A 22,882-nucleotide genomic window follows, 5' to 3' on the forward strand; every position below is an offset into this window, starting at 1 on the left:
ATTTTACCTCAATCATTAGGTGAATTAAATTGAAATCATCAATTTGCCTAGATTAACCATAACATTTGACAATGCCGATTGCGCAAAAACAGTCACGTGGTTGCTTCGACTTCCATATTTTAATCACGTGATATTTGGTGCTTGATATAAAATAACAAATAACATAACCTCGCAAACGGATTGAAATTTAGTGATCATTAAAACTCTTAAAAGCTTTCACCTCTTTTACCATAAAAAGAACGCATCACAATAACCTAATGTCCTCTATGTATTGTACGTAGGTAGATTATTCAATACACCACCGCGAAATGTTCCACTCATCAGCAAAATGTCCGTTAAACTGAGTGTTGTTATAATGGTGTTTTTGCCCTTTTTAGTACTATACCTGCCTTATGTTTTGTCTAACAACAATTTTTCTAACATAAACTTACCTCCGGAGCACTTACCTTATTACTTCACTGCCTTTCCAGAGGTAGCAGACCAGTGTCGTAAAGACCCAGAATGTTCATTTAAAAACTACACTAACATTGTGAAATATTGGGGCTATGAGTTTGGTCATAATTGGGGAGAACCTCAGTATTCGATACCGGATTGTCCCGGTGACCACAAAGGTTGGGTCAAGACTAAGTTGGATCAACTAAAGACCTTTTATATACAAGGTGATTTTGGATTTGTAAAACAGCAATTGCAAGAGATGAAAGTGTTGTGTGAACCTGTATTTCCTGATGACAGTATTTTGGAGTGCTCAAACCATTTACGCTACTGTAGGGGCAGAAATATTATGATCAATTTCACTAGACTTATAGAAAGGAAAGAGCCAATTAGGTATAAAATGGATGTACTGAGCGAGGGTGATATAGTTGGTCATTGTACTTTAAAAAAGGAAGAATTTGAAGTGCAGACAGATCATATAAGTGCCTTGCAGAGTTGGGGCCCTGAATTGAGATTTTTTACTGAAATCCCTCAGAGGCCTATACATGATGGGCTTTGTGATATTGTGATTGAAAAGCCAACATATATTATGAAGATTGATGCAAGTAAGTATGTAGTTTTTTAATTAATATTACATACACCAAAATAGTTTAATTTTTAGCAGTAAACATGTATCATCATTTCTGTGATTTTCTCAATCTGTATGCTTCTTTACACTTAAATCAACATTCTGAAACTTTTTCAACTGATGTCTATATTTTAATTTGGGAAACCTTCACTTATCATTCAGCCTTTGAAGCTGCGTGGCAGGCCTTTACTGAACACCCATTATGGGACTTGAAAACTTTTAAAGGGGAGACAGTTTGTTTTAAAAATGTAGTTTTCCCTTTACTGCCCCGAATGATTTTTGGCCTCTACTACAATACCCCTATAATATATGGCTGCAAAAAAAGTGGGTTATTTCATGCCTTCTCAAAACACATCTTACACAGACTGCAAATACCTATTCATAAGCGAGCTAATGGGAAAATTCGAGTCACATTACTTTCAAGAGATACCAAGTATCGGAGGATATTAAATGAAAAAGAGCTCTTGGAAAGTGTTAAGGATGATGAGTCAATTGAGGTTAAAAGAGTGGTTTATAACCGAGATATATCTTTCAAGGAGCAATTGGAGATTACTGCGAATAGTGATGTTTTGGTAGGGGTTCATGGAGCTGGTCTTACACACCTGCTGTTTCTTCCGGATTGGGCAGCAGTATTTGAGATGTAAGTTCATCTCAAAAGCCTTAAAAAAGTTTTAAGTATTACAATATTGTTTAAGATATAATTGTGAAGATGCCAATTGCTATGCAGATTTGTCAAGGCTTAGAGGGCTGCATTATGTAACATGGAGGGATAAAGATAAACTAAAATCTGAGAGTGATGTAGGTTTTTCGATAGAATGACTAATATTTGTGAAAAACCAGTTTTTAGGGTACATATGAAGGAGGTGCTCACGCAAAATTCGTCAATTACTCATTTGATAAACAGGAGTTTAAGGAATTGCTAAAAGAGGCTAGTGATTATGTACGAAGTCATCCTAAATTTAAGGGGTTTATTGCGGATGCCAGAGATGAGCAGAGACGTGATGAACTTTGATATAATCCCTGTTCAGTGGCTTTATGCAATGACAAATAATACTCAGCATTCCACTGGTGATAATTCAAATCAGGGTAATGATATTGATATTATTAATTATTAATTGTCTTAGTTTATTTTGAATGGCTTTAAGAATCTGACTAATTTGTACTTAAGCTCTTAATATATTTTATATAGAGTATTTTTTGTAATTTATTTGCGGCTTCGGGTGGTTTCTGTTATTAAATAAACATTTTCCTGAGGTGCTGACTCAAAATTTGTATCTCTTTCTCTCAAATTTCTAAATGATAATCGGTGTTTTCGTAATCATTTGAATATAGATATATTCATGCTCATAACAACGTAGTTATTGCAGTTGTAAACAAACGTTATTTACATCTTTATTGGTAATTATTTTATCTCGATTATTTTTAAGCCGAGGGGATAACCCGGAGGTCAATGCAAATGTCCTTAGTACGAGAGTAGAGGTTCAATAAAAAAAGAGGTATATTGGATACTGCGTCTCCTATGTTGCCTCTATGAATTCTCCTCTAGGAGGAGAGATTTGTATGCTTTTAGGATGGGAAAGTCAGACAAACCGAAGAAGAATAACAGTTTCCTCTTAGTATTTTAAGCATTGGTGTATCCCTAGAGCTGTAACTGTACTAAAATCATTTTGTATCATTATTCAAATTTTAATAGCTCTTGTACATACATATTTAACACTGCTAGGTAAACCGGTTAATAACCTGTTTGGGTTTTACCCATCAGAAGAAATGTATTGTGAGACTGATGTATGACGTTTTTATTGGTATTCCCCATTTGTAGGACGTCGGTATGAATCTGCGAAGACAAACTTATATATTATAATTATAATGTAATGATAATTGTTAACAAACAAATAAACATAGAAGGAAAGCCGTTTATTAGAATGCTTGATGAAAAGCTTGTTTCCACTATTTTAATGAAAAGCATCAGAATCTATCAAGATAAAATGGTTCAGTTAACGAGAATCCGGTTATCTGCAAAGGCCAAAGAACACGCCATCATAAAATCATTTTGCCTCGTTATTATATAAGCTAGAACTGTACTAGTTGGGACCATTACTTCGCCGGCAATTCGTCTGTGTACTGGCCGTCGCGACCTCCAGACTTCGTCAATATTTTCGGATTTAGCTGCAGACATGAAGACGTGGTTTCTGCTTCTAATCGGGACTTTTTTGATAGTGGCGTGTAACTTCAAAGTGGCCTTCAGTAAATCCTTCGTCATCTCCTCCGAGAGCCCTTTGGAGCAAAATGAGAAAAGTGAGGATCCAACATCGGTGAGTATGAACCTTTTGCAGTTTTGGGGTACGTAATCACGGAGATCGAATCAGAATTCATTAGTGCCCAAAATCTATCAAATGACTGTGGAAACCAACGTTTCCAATCGTTTCGCCAAAACTCTGATTACCAGCAAAGTCAGAAATTTGAATAGCAAGGCCCAGGAGACCACCTTCTCAGTGGTCACTCCCGACAAAGCCTTCATTTCCGGATTTGTGATGAACATCGATGGGACGAACTACGAGGCTTACGTACAGGAAAAAGAGCAGGCTAAGCAGACTTACGATACGGCTGTTGCACAGGGCAAATCTGCAGGACACGTTGCAGCTAGCGCTCGAGATTCCAACAGATTCACTGTGTCTGTAAATATAGAACCTACAAGCAAAGCTACGTTTTACCTTACGTACGAAGAGCTTCTCGAGCGTAGAATTGAAATATATGAGATTGTTTTAAATATTCATCCTGGACAACCGGTTAAGGATCTTTCGGTCAAAGTAAATTAACTCTGCAAATTAATGTTTTGCTTATTAAAAACGATTTGCATTATAGGTTAACATCATTGAGTCTCGCCCTCTCAAATTCGTGCGAACTCCAGCTTTGCGATCTGGAAACGAGGTTTTGAAAAATGACCCTAAGCTGGACCCTGAGGCTGAAATTAAAACCATCAACGAAACATCCTCTATTGTAACTTTCAATCCTGATATTGCAAAGCAAAAAGTGCTTGCGTCCAGCCTAGGAGGGAAGGAGAAGGATGGGGTCAGTGGGCAATTTGTAGTGCAGTATGATGTGGAGAGGGACCCTCAAGGAGGAGAGGTGAGAGGGTTCATTGTAGTTATATTGAATTTCTCATCAAAAATCGTGGAAAGATATAGTGTTGAAGCGGCATTACAATTGTGTCTTATGTGCGGTATACGGGCATGTGGCAATGTTGCCAAATTGTTTGTATTGTAATTCCTAGGTGAAACTAAGTTATATTATTGAGTTTTTTTAATTGGTTCTAATTTTTCATTGCATTTTTGTGTAAACCCACTTCCTTGACTACTTGAAGAGTTTCTTTAATAGAAATCCTCTTGACAAATGGTTGATACGTCATCATGTAAAGCTCACTTGATTTTGACTTGGTTTCGGTCTTCCAAGTAAGCGCACCTACTAAAGTTTGGTAATAATAATATTAATATAGATGTTCTTTAACAGCAGTTTTAGTGAAAATTATTAGTGAATTCTTCTGGAAGTTAATAAGAATATGAATACGGAATATTAGCATATATATTGCCTCATAGCGTTTTATATTTTAATTCTTCCCGCAAATAAGATACTTTTATTAAATTAACAAGTTTTTTTTTTAAATCAGAGGTTTCAATACATTTTAAGTAAGTTTGACAACGTTGTGTATACATGTCGATAAATGTTGCAGTAGGTCTTCAAGTTCAACCGAATTCGGATCAAGGACGAGGTGGCCGAGTGGTTAAGGCGTTGGACTGCTAATCCAATGGGCTCTGCCCGCGTGGGTTCGAATCCCATCCTCGTCGTATCTTTTTTTTCTAAAACATGAAATTAATTAATAGTTACTAAAAAATTAAACATAATAAATAATTTTTAATTAATTGAAGGTAAATTTGTTTTAAAAGGTTCTGGTAGAAAGCGGTTATTTCGTTCACTTCTTCGCTCCCTCAGATCTTCCAGCTTTAAAGAAACAAGTCATTTTCGTTTTGGATACCAGCGGCAGTATGTACGGTAAGTTTACGTTAAATTTTTAATAATAAATAAAACAAGAATTGTGACTAGAGGCACGTTTTGTGAAGCGGTCTGAAATGTTTCGCTTCATTAACAAAAAGAAAAAAAAACGTTAGAATCGTAAATCTAAAAAATAGTGAAAACTGGCACTGTAGAAATTTTCAAGATTTGTAGTTATCTGTGTATTATTTTAACTCTAACCCAGTAATTCTGTTCACTAGACCCTCAAAATCCTTTCCTACTTTTTAACCCAACCAATTCACATCAGTCACAGATTTGTTCTTTGGTTGTATTTTGTCCCCTTTCACCTGCATCATGTATATGGTGTTTTTGAATAAATGGTAAAAAAATTAATGGGTGAACCCTGAGCTAAATTTAGTAGAAACGTTCATATAAAGACATGCTCAAAAATACTTCGGTTTCGATCTACAGGGCGTTAAAAAATACTTTTTTTTCGTATTTTTAAGTTATTTATTTTTTTTTATCGAAACTTGCTGAAAGTTTGTATATATCATACACCAAATGTTTCCTATAAACAGAAATTTTCGAACTTTGATTTTATATACGAGGTGATGTGAATTGATTGGCATTGCGCTTTTATTTATTATATTATTTTTGTTGTTAATATTGTGAAATTTTTAGACAAATTTCTGAAATCCGCATTGAGTTTTCTCACTGTTCAGTCTCTTGCAAAATGTCGCTTACATTATCGGTTTGAGTAATATTCACGATAATAGTCAAGGGTATTCAGGTCAGGGTGTTCAAAAACAATGGTTTTTTTGGCAGTGTTTGTAAAAACACAAAAATATTTTTTAGCATCCTGTAGATCGAAGCCAAAGCATTTTTGGATATCTCTTTATATGAACCTTTTGTCTTAAATTTCGCTCAGGATTAACCCATTAAATTCTTTACCATCTATTCAGAAACACTCTGTATATTAAGTCTCTTCTTTGCCAACGCAGGCATAAGAATCACCCAACTGAAAGAAGCCATGGACAGCATTCTCGCGGAACTCAACCCAGAAGATGTTTTCAGCATTGTGGATTTCAATTCTCGCGTGTACGTCTGGAATATCTCGGAAAAAGCCATATCTTACAATGAGGGGGACGATCCCTTTTTGTATTATCAGAAATCTGTGACTGAAGCATCTAAAACTAAAGAGCAAGTCCTTCCTTCGTCCTTCCCGGCCTCTACTGAAAATATCGAGAGTGCCAAGCAGGTATGTGGTTTGGTTTGGGTTGTCTGTTTCGACAATAATGTTGTTGGGTTTTTGAAGATCGTACAGAAGTTCCACGCCAATGGAGGCACTGATATCGAGTCGGCATTGGAGGTGGGCCTAAAAATTGCGGCTTCCACGGCGGATTCTAAGGCACATCAGCCGATTCTTATTTTCCTCACCGATGGGGAACCGACCGTTGGGGAAATTGATGCTGAGAAAATCACTAACAAGGTAACAACTACAATGCAACAGTTACAGGGTGTTAGTAAAATAAGTTTCGTAAATTTAACCAATGATTAAAAACATCATTTTAAACATAAAATCCCTTACAACAGGGTTCAAAAACCTGATAGTTAAAAAAAAAATGTTAAAATTGATAACCGAAAAGATATGATAAACTTAACATTTGAATAAAATGTTAAAAAAATCTACTTGACACATGCTGATTGTTTAATGACGTGTAACAAAAAAAATTAAAATTATTTAGCATTAACATTACTAAAAGCGATTTAAAAATGAATTGAAACCGATAATACGGCTCAAATAGTAAAAGTAACCTTAAGCGGCAACGCCGCACTGAATCCAGGAAACTGCACCCTTCAAAGGATAGTACAAGTTAACTTTGCGAGTGAAATGATAAAGCATTGGATGCGCTGTAAATGGGTTAGTTCAGTTTATTTACTGCGCCAGTATCTGAGTTATGTAGCCTTTGGCGTCGCCTTACTGTGTAGTCATCTACATTGCGCCTTTTCTTATTTGTTATTTCACATATTATCCTGTACAAAGACACCTAGCGCTATGGAGAAGTGGTGTCTATTAGGGCCCAGTGAGAAGGGACAAGATAAAATCGCCCTTAGTTTTCACATTTATCATGGACTGTATGTTGTTCCACATTTTTAATATTTCAGTGTAACCTCGTTTTTCATTCGAATGCCTGCTCTGTCATTACGTGTAACACCTTACCCTCAAAGTTAATTTGGGTAAGCCCTGCATGAATCTATATCGAATTATTAACAGTTTCCACGTGAAAATGTTTTCTTTACGTCTAGTTGTCGAGCACTTAAATTACAATTTTGAAGAGAGATGGATAGGAAGAAATGTTTCTAATCATTGGCCTGCCAGATCTCCGGATCTTAATCCTTTGGGTTTTTTTTTTGGAGTTTCATGAAAATTTTGGTCTATGCTGCTGAAATAAGGAATGAAGATCAGCTACGACAACTTATTTTCGCTGATCATATTAAGAATAGGCCAGGAATTTTTGATAGTGTATAGAAAAATTGGTTAAAACGCTGTTGTACATGCTTGGACTAAAATTGTGGACATTTCGAACATTTAGTGGAGTAAAAAAATAACAAGTTTGTATTTTTGATTGTGATGTGAGTGGAGTAAAATGTGTAACATAACATATTATGCTAATTAGAGAAGACTATAATAATTTAAAGGTGAGCGATTTTCCAAAATAATAAAATATGAATCACATAATAGTTATATTTTAACCATAAAACTTATCGGACTCAAAAAACCCGTGTAAATGCACCATATTTAGTTTATGCGGCCACTTAGGGAGGTATTAAAATGAAATAAGCACCATGCGACGTTGCCAATTCTCAAAAGATGTTTTTTTTGGTTTTCCGGGAAAATGGTTGTATTTATCACCCGGTTATAAGGAACTTTTTTGTTTAAAGCACGGTTCTTAATCATTGCTTAGATTCACGAAATATATTTGACTACCACTCTGTAAAATTGAAATGTAAATAGTTAGAATTATTTTGAAGGTGTGATGCGTGCTTTAAGCTTGATATTCACAGATTACCGAGTTGAACAGCCACAAGGTCCCTATCTTTTCTTTATCCTTCGGAGATGGAGCTGACAGGCAATTCCTCCAAAAAATTTCTCTTAAAAACCAGGGATTTGCCCGACACATATACGAAGCAGCAGACTCCTATCTGCAGCTGCAGAACTTCTACAAGCAAATCTCTTCACCGTTGCTCTCTAATGTCACCTTCAAGTACACCGATAAAATGTACAACGTCACAAAACGTCATTTCCCCATCCTCTTCCATGGCGGGGAGCTTTATGTCACCGGAAGATCGGATGATGTAGTTTGGTCTGACATTAAGTATAGTCCTACAGTTGAAGCTTGGGGTGTCAAGGGTCCCATTGAACTCACCCCGAAGATTTACCAAGCCGCCGGTAGTCTCGAAAGACTATGGGCATATTTGACAATTAAGCAGCTTTTAGAGCAGCGCGAAGTGGCCGAAGATAAAACAGGGCCGACCCAGGAAGCTTTGAAGTGAGTTTCAAGAAACAGGGAAAATGGCAACAATATATCGTTCTTTTGTTTTAAAATTATCATAACTTAAAGTAGTTTGACTTCACCTGTTGATGTGTAATAACGTTGCCACATTGTGAAAGTTTTTTTTTATTTTGGGAAGAATAATTTTTGTTTTGTTTTTACAGATTGGCCCTGAAGTACTCTTTCGTTACCGATGTGAGTTCGCTGGTGGTGGTTAAACCGAATGCAACATCGGCCGTAAATACTGAGGATGCTTCTAAGTTACCCGAGAATACGGATGTCGGTAATATTTCTTGGATTTATTTTTTTAGGAACGTGTTATATTTGTTCCGATGTGGTTTCCAATACGGTTGCAAATTCGGTTTTTGTTTTTTATGTAGGATTTAGTCCTGTAGCGCCCCCCATTTCGCAGGGTTATTTAGGGAAAAATAGAAACAGTTATAGTAAGTATTTACCTTTTTTTTTTGGTAATGGTAATTTTGTAACTTTCAATGATATTGGCCCTGTGCTTTTGTCAGCCAAGAAATACCTGATGCCTGAGAGTATTCATTTTGGATATACTAGTAAGGATTTTTAAGGTCGATAATATTATAATATGGTGGCAAATGAGTTCAAGATTTTAACCTTTACCTGAATCTCAAGTAATTTTGAAAAACATTCTTTCCACCTTGTCGTTTAATGAAATTCTCTCATGTGCATATCTTCATGCTTGTATTCTTGGCTGCACTATAGTATATACAGGGTGTTTCCTAAGTACGGTACGTAACTTCGGGAGCGTATTCTACAGCTAAAATAAAGGTAATTTTGTTATATAAACTGTATTCCAAAAATTCTTCGTTGCGGAAATACAGGGTCTGAAAATTTCTTTAAAAAATTACAATTTTTTAAATATTTCCGAAACTGCTTGAGACATTTCAATGAAATTTTAATAAAACAGACAAGTACACAACAAAAAAATTAATAAATTCATATAAATATTTCTTCTCTTAAGAATAATAAAAAAGAATGAAAAAATTTAGCAACAATGTGTTTTATTTATTTACTCGAAAACGGTGCATCCTACGAAAAAAAGTCAAGAGACCTTTGTTCTTCCAAATCGAACACATAATTAAAAAAGGAACAAAATATTGGAAAAGAACAGTGGCGTACCACGTTTTTCCTTTGAAATATCCAGCAATGATCCTGCCCGCACGCCACTGGTTCCACAACAGCCACTGTTTTTAGCGTAAAATACGCACCGTTGCTAACTCTCAATCCTTGCAAAATGTCATTAAAATGTCTCAAGTAGTTTCGGAAATATTTAAAAAGTTGTAATTTCTTAAAGAAATGTTCACACCCTGTATTTCCGCAACGAAGCATTTTCGGGATATGGTTTATATAACAAAATTAACTTTATTTTAGCTGTAGAATACGCTCCCGAAGTTATGTAATGTACTTAGGAAACGCCCTCTATTCACTTTTTTTTGTGATGGTAATTTTGTGATTTTAAATGGTGTAGATTATGCGCTAGTTCCATCCAACCTGTACGGGTATGCTCAGTATTTTTCGCGCGGAGGTCCTAGTAAGTGTTTTTTGCGTTGATAATGTTATACAGGGTGGCCCACCGAAAACATTCCACCAAAGTTTCTTATGGTATGTGAATGGAAACACGCAAACATTCTGACCCGTTAACTGTAATTTCAAGGAGGTTCTATTTCTTTGGTATAACATTATAATTTTTTCAGGTTTAACCTCTAAACGGTGGTGGTTTTCATCTTAAAAATCTGAAGTAAAAAGAGGTATCATGTTATACATCATTTTGTAGAGCATTCATTTGCCTTTTTAGTGCAACCTTATTTTTAATTTTGGAACAATAATTCTTAAAAAATTAAAGTTTAAAAGTGGTTTTGTCTTAAGAGTGTAACAAAACCGATACAAAATGTTTTTATAAATAAGTTCAAAAATGCGAATCGAACCGTTATTTCTTTCTAAACAATAAGAATTTTAACTAGTCCAGTGCTTTATTTACTTCGTTAAATACTATCGTTTTGTTATAAGACGGTTTGCATTGTTAAAGGAAGAGTTCAAATTATTTCGCTCTTCTTTCCAAACAATCATTGTACCAGAGAGGTTGTCCATTTGTTTAAGGAATAGTATCCTGATCAACATGTGTCCCACACTTCCTCACGCAGTCTAATTACAAAATTTCGATAAATTGGATCTGTGGAAAAAAAAAGTCGTTCAAAATCCAATAAGAAAGCAGTAGTAGTAGTAGTAAAAGCAGTTAAAGTTACCTATTTTGAGTTGTATCATGATGGAACTTACTCTAAGCACTACAAGATTATCAGATACAATATTGGCCATAATTACTGCAACTTTTAAAATTGATTTATATTTTTATTTAAATTGAAGAGACAAATGCGCCTCCCTATATACAGGGTGTCCCGAAATTAAAGCACCATATTTAAACAACGTAAATTAGGTCAAAAAATAACACCAAAACTTTAAATAAAACAATGTCGGAAAATGCTTCCTTAATGAGGTATGCCTCTTTAAAGACGTAACTCTGATGATGGTAATTTTGAAATATTTCCAAAACGGTGCAAGATAACTTTATGAAATTTGGTACGATTTTATACCTTATAAGCCTCAATTGACTGATGTGGCTGAATGGAAATTATTTCGTCAGAGGCGTGCTGCACGGGTAGTGTCGGGGTTAAAAAATGCTAGATTTTTTTTATGTGCCCCATTTTTTAGTTGCTGATGCAAAATTATGAAACCATATACGCTTCCAGAAAAAAAAGACACTCTTGGTTCACGATGCTAGGACGCTTCGTTTTCGAATAAAATGAATTTAAACATTACAATGCATGACAAATACAAATGATTTACTTTCTGTGAAAACTTAATAGTAGGCTACGAAATATTAAACAATGTTGACTGTCAATTTGATGTTTATATTTATTCTGTTGGGGAGTTTCTTTGTGTCATTATTAAGCTGTTAGTGAAAAATGGAGAAATTTTCAAGTAGGGAGCTTGCCGATATTCATTTTATTTATGGGTTCTGTAATGGTAATTCGCGAGCCGCCGTAGAAGAGTACAGAAGGAGGTACCCGAGAAGAAGAATACCTTTTCGATCTGTTTTTAGTCGAGTACATAGAAATTTAATCGAATGTGGTTCTTTTCAACGTTCTCGAGGCCAAGGAAGACCTACAGTAGATTACGATTTCGAGGATGTGCTTAATCGAATAGAAGAAAATCCTCAAATTTCTCTAAGAACGCTTGAAAACATTACAAACATACCAAAATCGATCGTAAATACAGTCGTTAAAATAACAACAGATAAACAGTTATTTCGAATATTAATTTTTAGATAGGAAGAATGACTCGGATGCAGGGATTGCATCCCTTTCACTATAAAAGGGTTCAAGACTTACGAGAGGAAGATTTTACAGTTAGGATGAATTTTTGCCAGTGGGTTTTGAATCACCAAAATGTTTTACATAATATCTTGTGGTCTGATGAGGCTAGTTTTACGAGAGACAAAGCATTTAACATCCATAACACACATTATTGGGAGTATGAAAATCCAAAAGTCGTAAGGAGAACACATTTTCAGCATAGGTTTTCTGTCAACATTTGGGCAGGTATCATAGGAAATAGATTAATAGGACCAGTTGTATTTCCAAACCGGTTAACAGCACAACACTATTTACATTTTCTTCAAAATGAGCTGGCAGGCCTATTAGAAGATATACCATTGCATACCCGATTGCAAATGTATTATCAACAAGATGGGGCACCAGCTCACTTTGGAAATAACGTGAAAAATTGGCTTGATGAAAAGTTTCCAGGCAGGTGGATAGGAAGAGGTAGTCCAATAACCTGGCCCCCTCGATCACCTGACCTTAATCCCCTGGATTATTTTTTTTGGGGCTTTATGTGTAGCATAATCTATGCCACAGAAATAAACACGAGGGAAGAACTGTTGGATAGAATCAACTTAGCTGCTAATCAAATAAAAGAAAATACGTTTCAAATTTCCCGTGCCTCCCAGAGCATAAAAAAACGATCTAGACTGTGTATCCAACAAAACGGAAACTTATTTGAAAACTTACTTTGAAAGTGCGTCATTTAAATTTCTTGTTCGTTTTTTATTATTGTTTAATCGTTTTGATGTGTTTAATAAAATATCGCTTTAAGCATCATTTGTATTTGTCATGCATTGTAATGTTTAAATTCATTTTATTCGAAAACGAAGCGTCCTAGCATCGTGAACCAAGAGTGTCTTTTTTTTCTGGAAGCGTATATGGTTTCATAATTTTGCATCAGCAACTAAAAAATGGGGCACATAAAAAAAATCTAGCATTTTTTAACCCCGACACTACCCGTGCAGCACGCCTCTGACGAAATAATTTCCATTCAGCCACATCAGTCAATTGAGGCTTATAAGGTATAAAATCGTACCAAATTTCATAAAGTTATCTTGCACCGTTTTGGAAATATTTCAAAATTACCATCATCAGAGTTACGTCTTTAAAGAGGCATACCTCATTAAGGAAGCATTTTCCGACATTGTTTTATTTAAAGTTTTGGTGTTATTTTTTGACCTAATTTACGTTGTTTAAATATGGTGCTTTAATTTCGGGACACCCTGTATACAGGGTTGCTTATTAGTGCGTCAAAGTGCGATGTCTCAGTAAATATAAGTCTTGGAAGGAAATTTGTCTTAGTAAAGTTTTTGGGTAATAAAAAGCACGTATTTTTAAATTATTTTCAAATGTACAGGGTCTGTCATAAAAGTGTGGTAGTACCAAATTATGTTTTTTTAAATGGAACCCTTATGAACTTTTATGACAGACCCTGTACATTTGAAAATAATTTAAAAATACGTGCTTTTTATTCCCCAAAAACTTTACTAAGACAAATTTCCTTCCAAGACTTATATTTACTGAGATATCGCACTTTGACGCACTAATGAGCAACCCTGTATATATATATCTCTCATTGAACTACTTTTACTTATCAGAGAAAACTAATGTATTATCTCTTCTTATAATCACTGGTATAAACAAATGTTGGCCAAAATTATTGGAACTAAATTGTTTTGCAATAATAATCAACTATAACAATGAAAAATAAAACACATTTTTAATATTTAATGTAATATCCTTTAGTCCTCACTGCATATGCTATTTTATTCGACATAGAATTAATTAATTTCTCAGTTATAGCTGGACCCATTTCTGACCAAGCTTTTGATAGTAATTCGATGAATTCCGTGGCGTTTTTACGTTTTCGATTCGGAATTTTCCAGTCCGTGATTTCCTATAAGTTCTCAATTGGATTGAGATCAGGATTATGGAATGGGTATTTTTTGCAGTTCTAACCCCTCTCTTTGACCAACTTGGAAAGATGCTTTGTATCGTTAACGTGTTGAAAAGTTCATTTAAGCGGCATGACCTCATCATGTATGGTGTTCTAAAACGTTCCTCAAACTGTCTCCGCATATAAACTTGTCCGTCTTTTTTCCAATTCTATGTAGAGGACCCATACCGAATGACGAAAAGCACCCCCACACCATTGAACATCCTCCGTCATGTTTCATAGCAGGACAAGCGTATTTGGGATTTAATCTCTTTAGGTCGTCTCATGTGAATCGTACCATCACTTGTAAATAAATTGAACTTAGACTCGTCACTAAAAACGACCCTTTTTACAGACATTTGGTGCCCAATGAATGTGATTTAAGCAAAGGCTTTTTGGCAGGTCTATAACTATTTTCACTGTCTTCGCCTTATCGTTCGACTTGAAAGACTAGGTGTTCCTGCTTGGTCGATTTTACCAAGGATTTTCGTTGAAGGTAGGAAAGGACTTCTTTTCGCAATATTTAAAATCTTTCGGTCCAATTGACTGGAGGACTTTCTCGATCTACCAGTATTTTTTAATGGTATTGTACTACCAGTACGAACAAATTGTTTGATGATTCTCCACACTGCCCAGTTATGAAATCGTTGATTTCTGGTTATTTCGATTTGCCTTAGACCATTTTTATAAAAATTAATCGCTCTGGTTTTAACACGTCACCACTGTGTGTTTTACTTCGAGCCATGACGGAAATTTATTGAATGATAATCGAATTGAATACAAGTACTGAGAAGCAAAAGTTTTTATAAAAAAAACACGAAAAAAATAAATAGTTGCAACAATTTTGGCAGCACAGAAATACAAATTGTTTATATTAGTGAGTATAAGAAGAGATAATACATTCTTTTTCTCTGATAAGTAAAGGTAGGTCAATAGAGTATGTACAGTGACTCTCTAAAATATTTGGGTACTTCACTTACAATCTTCTTTTGTGTAAAGGAATAATAAAAATTAATAATTACGTAACGAAACTTCGGTATATGTTTGGTATCAGTTTCTGCTTACTTACAACGCAAAAATATATTTATAATTCAGTATCAAAATATAGAAAAACTGAAATATTTTAACAAACAGGTCGTTTTTGGGATCTCAAAAATATTCGGACATTTTTACTAGATCGTAGTTTTGCCCATAAGAACGTGTCTTGTGTTGGATTTAATATTTTAACAGTGTTCCATGGTACTTATTAAGATTGCCGCTAATTCTCGTATGTATTTTTGAGGGGCAAAAATGGGTAGAGGCGAAAATAAGGCAAATATCACCTTTGATTTACGGCAGTTGGTTATTTTCAACTTTGAGGAGAGGTTATCCTACAGAACAATTGGCGAAAAAGTTCATTTGAGCAAAAGCACAGTTGCAGACATTATTCGTCAGTACAAAGTCGAAGACGGAATCCTTTCCATCAAACAAACTGGCCAAAACTAATGAACGCTCGAGAAGAGCGATACATCATGAAGACTATTGAGGAAAATCACAGAATTAGTGCATTTAAACTCAAAGCAACTCTGGAAAATGAAATTGGCAAAAAGTATCTCCAGAAACTATATGAAGACGTATGAGAGCAAATGGTTTCAATGGTCGGGTATTCAGAAAAAAAAAACATGATTTAATACCAAAAATAAGAACATTTAGAAAATAATTTGCTTCGGATGTGATTTTAAAACCGGAAAACTATTGGAAAGACGTAATTTTAGCTGATGAGTCACAATTCAACATATTTAGGTTCGATGGCCAACAAATGATATAGATGAGACCCAACGAAGAACTGAAAACAAGCAATTCACTTTTTACTGTGAAATGCGGCGGCCGGTCAGTAATGGTCTGGGACTGCATTTCGGCCAAAGGAGTTGAGGAATTAGTGTTCATTTATGGAACAATGGACAAAATTGTTTATTTAAACGTCTCAAAAAATAATTTGTTAAAAAGTGCCACTGATATGGAAATTCAAGGGAGTTTTAAGTATTAACAAGATGATGATTCCAAACACAACGCAATGATTGTTAAAGAACGGATGCTCTACAACTGTCCAAAAGTTCTAAAAACCTCAGTTCATTCTCTGGATTTTAATCCAGTTGAGAATCTATGGCAACAGTTGGATCAATAACAAATAAAAATTTGCTAAAAAAAGTTTTAATGGAGGAGTTACCGAAAATTGACCTAAATTTAATTAAAAAAATTGTTTTGTCTATGCTTAAACGGTTTCGAGCCGTTATAGACAATCATGGAGAGCATACAAAATATTAATATTTCTTCCTCGTTTGTTTATTGTTTATTAACGTGTTCGAAACTTCAGTGTTTGAAAATGTTTCTAATACCCATAATGTGTTGTTCTTTATACTTTTTTTGATTTTTTTATATTTTCAGTTAATATTAAATATATTTTTGCATTATTAGTAAGTCAAACCTAATACCAAACGTATACCAAAGTCCCGTTTCCTAATTGTTTATTTGTATTATTATTATACACAAAAGGAGATTGTAAGTGTAAGTGTTCAAATATTTTAGGGAGTCACTGTATGTACAGGGGGCCCATTTGCCCCTTCGATTTAAATAAAAATATAAATTCATTTTAAAAGTTGCAATAATTACAGCCAATACTGTATATCAGCTATTCGGCGAGCGGCATCCAAAGGGTCTTAAAGCCATAAGAATTTTCCCCTTAGAAAATTAAGTTAGTCCAGGAGCTAAAAGAAGATGATAACGATAATGTTTGGAGTTTCGTGAGAATATTAGTCAACGAATTATTAGCAGTTAAAAATATATTTATAACATTTGTTTTTCTGATGAGTGTTCCTTTTTATTAAATGAAGAAGTTGACTGCCATTCATGGTCGTCCAACATTCCAAGATTTTCGTAGAGTTCGCACAGATCATCCAAAAAAACTAAACATTTGGCTAGAAATTTTTGGAAGTCATGTCTCCATTCTTTTGACCTCGAAATATGAACGAAGAAATCCATTTGAATTTATTAGAAAATGCCATTGACCCAGCATTAACATAGATAATCGTCACCGTGCCGTAAAACATCGTTCTTCAACAAGATGGGTTTCTTCTGCATTACGAGGCTCCTGTAAGGTAGTTTTTAAACGAAAGATTTCCTCAAAGATAGTTGGGAAGAAGACGAGCTACTGAATTACTTGCACATTTCCCAGATTTATCTGCGTTGGACTTTTTGATTATGGGGCCATTTGAAGTCAAAAATTTATGCGACACAACCCTGATCACTTGAAGACTTGCGGCAATTTATTGCACACCAATGTAATCTTTTGATTCCAGAAATGTTCAACAATGTCACAGAGCAGGTTAAACAATGTCTCTGCTACTGTAGGGGGGTCAGTGGTTTGAATTGAAATGTTGAACATTAATAAATTGAAATAATTGGTAAATGAAATCAATAAAATCGCTTTTAAATCTCAATTTCTCAAGAATTGATGCTCCAAAATTAAACAATAAGATATCATTAAAAAGGTAATTGAATGTCCTTTAAAATGATGTATCACATGATACTCCTTTCCATTTAACAATTTTAGAGCGTAAGTCACCCTCGCTGAAGCAGAAAGTTTTGGTGGGCCACCCTGTAGTGTTGGAGTACACAATCATGAGATTTTAACCTTCGTTTCAGTTTTAAATAACTTTGAAAAACATCGTTTATTAATTTTTCAATTAAATTCTGTTTCGTGTATGTGTTTATGTTTGCAGGGAGAGGTTCAGTTCATCAAAGTTCCCTCAACCAGGATGTTGAAGATTCTTATGTCGAAGAAGAACTAGAAAGTAATTTTTTAACGTAATTTTGAACAATTAAGGGTGAATTTTAATTAAAGAAATTTGACCGTGTAAATCTTAAAAGTTATAAGATCAGTTAAGTTCAAGGACATTTTAGCAAAAAGTTATCACTAAAAAAACCTCGTGCCGTAAAAGTTAAAGATGCTATGAGTCAGTTCAAGTGCTAAAATCACAATTTATCGAGAAAAGTGTCGATATCTCCTAAACCATGAAAGATGGGTATATTCAACAGTATATAAAAAAGGTTTAGAATTATGATTGCAATACAATCGGGTACTCAAATACAAGATGTACCATTGTAAAAATGTTACTTTTGAAAGCCGCACTTTTCTGAACGGCCCTGTAGGTCTCTAAATATTTTTAAAATGTGCATATAGTTTCATAGCTATATTACATAACGCATTCAGTTTGAGAGTAAATTATAAATGGAATTCATTAAGTTACTTTGTAATTTCGTTGACTCAATCTGGAAATATTACTTACGCATGCGCAATTATCGAACGTACAGGTTTGGTCCGTATATTTAGACAGAGCCAACCGCTTTTATGATAAGAAAAAGAAACGTTAAATTACAAAAGGTGTAGAGTTTATAAACGTAATATTTTCGTAACTTCAAATGAATATTGCAAAGTTGAAAAAGGATGCGCAATCGGTAAACGTACAATGAAGCACCATGTATAAATTTTTTTAATTGAATACACTTTATTTTCTGATTTAAAGAATGTACATAACATGTTGACATTTGTTGTAGCCATTTTAGCGATATTTGATATTTAGAAATCTGGATTATATCGTTTTTCCAAAATTAATTGCGATTAATAACAAATGGACCGATCGACATTGAAACTGATTATTTATTCGGCTGTAAATATTCCCTCATTCTATTCCGAATATGGGTTATACAGAAGAAGAAAAGTATTAAAAAAAATAACAACAATGATGTTGCTCAACTGCAAGCGCAGTATCAGCGCAAACATCCCCACATGCCAGTTCTCCCTGATTCCATTTTTAATTTTCAATTTTTGTAATCTGCGGATAAAATGAAGAAAATGTAGCAGTCGAATAAGTAATAGTTCCTAGCGACGTTCGGTCCATTTTTTTCATTCATGAAACTGCCATTTGGAAAAACGATGTCATTCCGATTTTTCAATGCAAATACCGCGAAAACGGCTAAACCAAATGTCAACATGCACATTTAACAGTTCCTCGGACCCCTATGATTTTATGATTGATTTCAGAAAAAAATCAATTATGGGGATGTATGCAGTACTTTTCTCGCGGCTATGCACATGGAGTATTAGTGAGTGCAAGCAAGAGGCAATTAGCTGATTGATAAGTGTGAGGGAGACAGGATACAGTCGTTGACTGGCACGCAATATGCCTTGATCCGTTCTCGGGTTAAAAAAGGTCTTGTTTTTCAATTGATGCGTTCTAAAAATACCATTTTTGTTGTAGTATTTGTAAGGCTACATTAAAATTTATCATGGAATTTGTTCTTGAAGAACGCATTAAAATTTGCGTGTATTCACGCAACTTGCGTTCTGCCAAATAATGTAGAACTACACCCCTGCTCAGAGTAAGGCGTACTACTGTGAATAAACGATGCTAGCCGATCGTTGACAATGGAGAGGGAAACGGTTATCTGTCTCCCTCGCACTTATCCAACGTTTCATTTCCTTTTGCTTGTACCCACTAAGGGCAAAAACATAGTGAAGTGTGATTGGTTCTCTTAACTCCTCACTTCCTTCGCACGGCAACAGTGCACGTTCCCTTTAATGAGCACTACGCCATATACAGTGAGTGACATTAATCTTTGAACACTCACGTTTGTAACAGAAATACACCGAGAAAGAAGAGAAAAAAAATATTTATTATAGATATATTATTTTTTAATTAAAACTAGGAACCTTATCAACATAAATATAACACAAAAACCAGGAATAAATAACTTAAAAACAGTCTTGTTTAGCAAAAACTCAAAACATACAAACATAACATGTTACATTAATCTCTGAACACTTCCGAAATTATGGCAAATATCCTTTTGGTTACTTAATAATTTTTAATTTAATATTTGGTGTGACCACCTTTGGCGTCTATAACTGCTCTTAATCTTCGTGGCATAGATGAAACCAATTGTTCTAAGTAACTAAGCGATATTTTTTCCCATTCCTTTTTTAGATGCTCTTGTAGTTCTTTCAAATTTGAAACCGGCCTCTCACGAACTTTTTTGTCCAAATAATCCCACAAGAGCTCAATGGGATTAAGGTTTGGGGACTGGGGCGGTGTCTTGATAACTTTTGGACAGTTGTATAAGAGCCATTCTCGCGTACGGTGGTAGGCTTTATGCTTGGGGTCATTATCCTGGTAGAATCGAAATCTGTCCGGGATCCCCAATTTTTCTGCACTGGGTCGTAGATTCTTTTCAAAATATCAATGTACATTGCAGCATCCATATTCCCTGTAATAAAGTGCAATGCTCCTACCGCAGTTGCGGCAAAACATCCCCAAACCTTAATGTTACCACCACCATGTTTTACTGATGCAGTCAAGTTTTTACTGTCTAGGGCTGTATTGGGTTTGCGCCATACTTTTACTTTCCCATCACTTCTAAACAGGTTAAATTTCGATTCATCAGTAAAAATCACATCACGCCAGAAAGTTTCCGACTCAAACTGATGTTTTTTTGCAAAGTTTAGCCGCTTTTCCTTATTCACTGCACTAATGTAGGGTTTCCTTCGAGCAGTACCCGAAAAGTACCCCATCTCTTTTATCGCTCTACGAATAATTGCGGTTGAAATTGTCACTCCTTTTCTTTGTGATAACTCTGTAGTTAATTTGGGTGCATTTATTTTCGGATTTTTTTCTATTTCCCTCTTCATCCAACGTTTATCGACTTCAGTCAATTTTTTCGGTTGACCTTTCTGAGGGATTGATTCGATGCGATTTTCCATTTTGAAGCGACGTATGATTGCATAAACGGTTGTTCGTCTAACATTTAATAATTTTGATATTTGACCACCCGATAAACCTTTATTGTATTTAGAAATTACAAGTTTACGTACGGCAAGGGAGGTATGTTGGCCTTTACGCGACATCACTGAACTTGTATTAAAACCTTTCTGAACTTCGATAAAAATTTCAATGATTCCCGACTAAATCTTTCTAGTTGTATCAGCAGAAACAAGTTATGACACGTAGAATTGAATGGCTTACGTGTGAGCCCTAGCCTTGTGAGTGTGTTCACAGATTAATGTAACGTATCATTTTGCTCCAATTTCACATAATTTTCAATAAATTCGAATCCAAAGAATTGATTTTGCTCACATTTTGAGGATTTAGACTTCGATATTGTCTCCCTAATTTAAAAATGAAAATAACCCAATATATCAAATAATTATCGAGATATAGGTCTTTGAAAGACATACTTTGTGTTGTTCAAAGATTAATGTCACTCACTCTATTCGTTCTCATGGAAGGACTAAATGTACGTTTAGGGTAGACGAACGAAAGGTATAGTGTTGCCTGAGGAACCAGACCAAATTTAATATACACACAGCGTAATTAATAATAGCCACGATATTAAGGGATTTGGTAGGTCACTAACACTATCTAAATTATGGAAAATCATTTTAACGCATTTTGTGGAAATCCCGCGGTGTTTGCTGGATTTTTATCGTAAAATGTGAAAAAGTTCGCTTCTTATTCACATTTGATAAATTTGATATGTGTTAGATTTTGGCTCCGGTCCTCCGGGTGATTTCGTTTAATCTTCCTAGGGAGGTTTCTCCATCAGGGGAAAATGGTAGTTTTTCTACTACAGAGTCTTCACTAGAGAAAAAGATAGATGATTTGTATGCCTTACGAAATTTTTGAGCCGTTGGTTCAACTTTTAAGTAGGATCCAAACGGGCATAGTTTTCACTATATTAAATGGAAGGTCTTTGATTAAATTGGACTAATATCGCTAGAATTTTAGCACGCGACGATAGAAATATCTCAATTTCAGTAGCAAAAATCTATTTTTCGGACGTTGTATTTCGAACAGCTCCTCTTGTATTTCCGAATCTTAATTCACTTTGCACTGTGTTAACCTTGAACAAATTTAACTGGTGATGTAACTGACCTACACTAATCAACTTTATATTTTAAACACTAAACCACTGATGTTAATAATCAAATACCTATTAATTGTTTTGAAAATTTGGGTGTTGACATTATTCTTATTTAGTGAAAATACGTGTAATACACAAGATACTTAAGGTGCAAATTTCAGGTGGTATAGTTTACACAACGTCTGTTACTACTGATGTTGCTGATACTGAATCAACTTCGACATCAGTAACACTTCCATCGTCGATTCCATGGCTCCAACAGATACTGATTCCAAATGGTACTCTGACTTTAGAATCCGGTAGGTTCTATAAATCATTTTTGTTTGCAACATGTTTGTACATTTCATATATTCGTTTACAGTGATTTACTCCTTGGGAGTGGGAGAAACTATAACCGTTCAACCTGAGTGCCATAATAGTATCGATAACTCCTCAGGAAATTGTACTTTGCTGGATCAGTGTCCTCAGATTCATCCGAAGTTAACAGATCTGGTTACGTATAAGAAATATTTCTGCGAATTGCAGCAAAGGTACGTTTGGTTACATATGGATAAAAGTTGAGGTTCTAAATAAATAATTGTTGCTAGCACGATTGCCGGAGTTTGCTGTCCAGTGTCTTTGCCTGTTCCATGAATACGGGTATATTATATTATAAGATATAGTTAATATTTTTTATAAAAGATGTTTTATAAACTATATTATTATTTTACTATATATTTGTTTTTATTTGAAATGTGCCAGTTTGTTTGAAAAGTTATAAAAAGTGTTAAAGGCCTTTAAAATTTTAACTTAAATATCGATCTAAAGCGCCACCTTTCGGGCAAGGAATTACCTGTTGAGGTTCATTCGAGATAAGTGCTCCATAAACTATGAATCTATGACAAATCTCTAAGTGCTGTTTGGAAACACAGAAATAATATAACTTCATAACTTTGTTTATTGAAAAACTAGTGGTGTA

The 22,882-nt window shown here is 34.8% G+C and overlaps 2 protein-coding genes and 1 non-coding gene across 7 annotated transcripts; all 3 read left to right on the top strand.

The window, feature by feature from the left end:
* The first annotated feature begins 85 nt into the window (after window positions 1–85).
* Window positions 86–2,253, top strand: Eogt (EGF-domain O-GlcNAc transferase). Of its 2 annotated transcripts, none has more exons than XM_066297289.1 (4): window positions 86–1,037; window positions 1,094–1,700; window positions 1,756–1,858; window positions 1,908–2,253. In XM_066297289.1, the coding sequence occupies exons 1-4, from the start codon at window positions 329–331 to the stop codon at window positions 2,070–2,072; spliced, it is 1,584 nt and encodes a 527-aa protein (XP_066153386.1). In that variant the 5' UTR covers window positions 86–328; the 3' UTR covers window positions 2,073–2,253. The 2 variants fall into 2 exon arrangements, with proteins under 2 accessions (XP_066153386.1, XP_066153392.1); XM_066297295.1 differs by having other exon boundaries at window positions 1,097–1,700.
* An 809-nt stretch (window positions 2,254–3,062) lies between these two features.
* LOC136350121 (inter-alpha-trypsin inhibitor heavy chain H4-like) lies at window positions 3,063–22,636 on the top strand. 4 transcript variants are annotated; one of them, XM_066301640.1, is made up of 14 exons: window positions 3,063–3,372; window positions 3,427–3,867; window positions 3,923–4,186; window positions 5,002–5,107; window positions 6,070–6,326; window positions 6,384–6,557; window positions 8,135–8,619; window positions 8,787–8,905; window positions 9,003–9,065; window positions 10,121–10,183; window positions 17,727–17,798; window positions 22,086–22,223; window positions 22,286–22,454; window positions 22,512–22,636. In XM_066301640.1, exons 1-14 carry the CDS (start codon window positions 3,235–3,237, stop codon window positions 22,555–22,557), a joined length of 2,535 nt encoding a protein of 844 aa, XP_066157737.1. In that variant the 5' UTR covers window positions 3,063–3,234; the 3' UTR covers window positions 22,558–22,636. The 4 variants fall into 4 exon arrangements, with proteins under 4 accessions (XP_066157737.1, XP_066157742.1, XP_066157738.1 ...); XM_066301645.1 differs by lacking the exon at window positions 17,727–17,798; XM_066301641.1 differs by lacking the exon at window positions 10,121–10,183.
* TRNAS-GCU (transfer RNA serine (anticodon GCU)) lies at window positions 4,821–4,902 on the top strand. Its single transcript has one exon. It is a non-coding gene; the product is annotated as a tRNA-Ser (tRNA).
* Window positions 22,637–22,882: the final 246 nt, after the last annotated feature.

This window comes from Euwallacea fornicatus, chromosome 2 (genome assembly GCF_040115645.1).
Source record: "Euwallacea fornicatus isolate EFF26 chromosome 2, ASM4011564v1, whole genome shotgun sequence".
Taxonomy (NCBI): Eukaryota; Metazoa; Arthropoda; class Insecta; order Coleoptera; family Curculionidae; genus Euwallacea; species Euwallacea fornicatus.

Excerpts from the sequence above, each read along its gene's own strand:
- Eogt (XM_066297289.1), top strand. The coding sequence starts at position 329 with ATGTCCGTTAAACTGAGTGTTGTTATAATGGTGTTTTTGCCCTTTTTA. Across the intron at positions 1,038-1,093 it reads TATTATGAAGATTGATGCAA|CAGTAAACATGTATCATCAT; the intron begins GTAAGTATGTAG and ends TTTAATTTTTAG. Across the intron at positions 1,859-1,907 it reads AACTAAAATCTGAGAGTGAT|GGTACATATGAAGGAGGTGC; the intron begins GTAGGTTTTTCG and ends ACCAGTTTTTAG.
- LOC136350121 (XM_066301640.1), top strand. The coding sequence starts at position 3,235 with ATGAAGACGTGGTTTCTGCTTCTAATCGGGACTTTTTTGATAGTGGCG. Across the intron at positions 8,906-9,002 it reads ACCCGAGAATACGGATGTCG|GATTTAGTCCTGTAGCGCCC; the intron begins GTAATATTTCTT and ends TTTTTTATGTAG. Across the intron at positions 17,799-22,085 it reads TGTCGAAGAAGAACTAGAAA|GTGGTATAGTTTACACAACG; the intron begins GTAATTTTTTAA and ends TGCAAATTTCAG.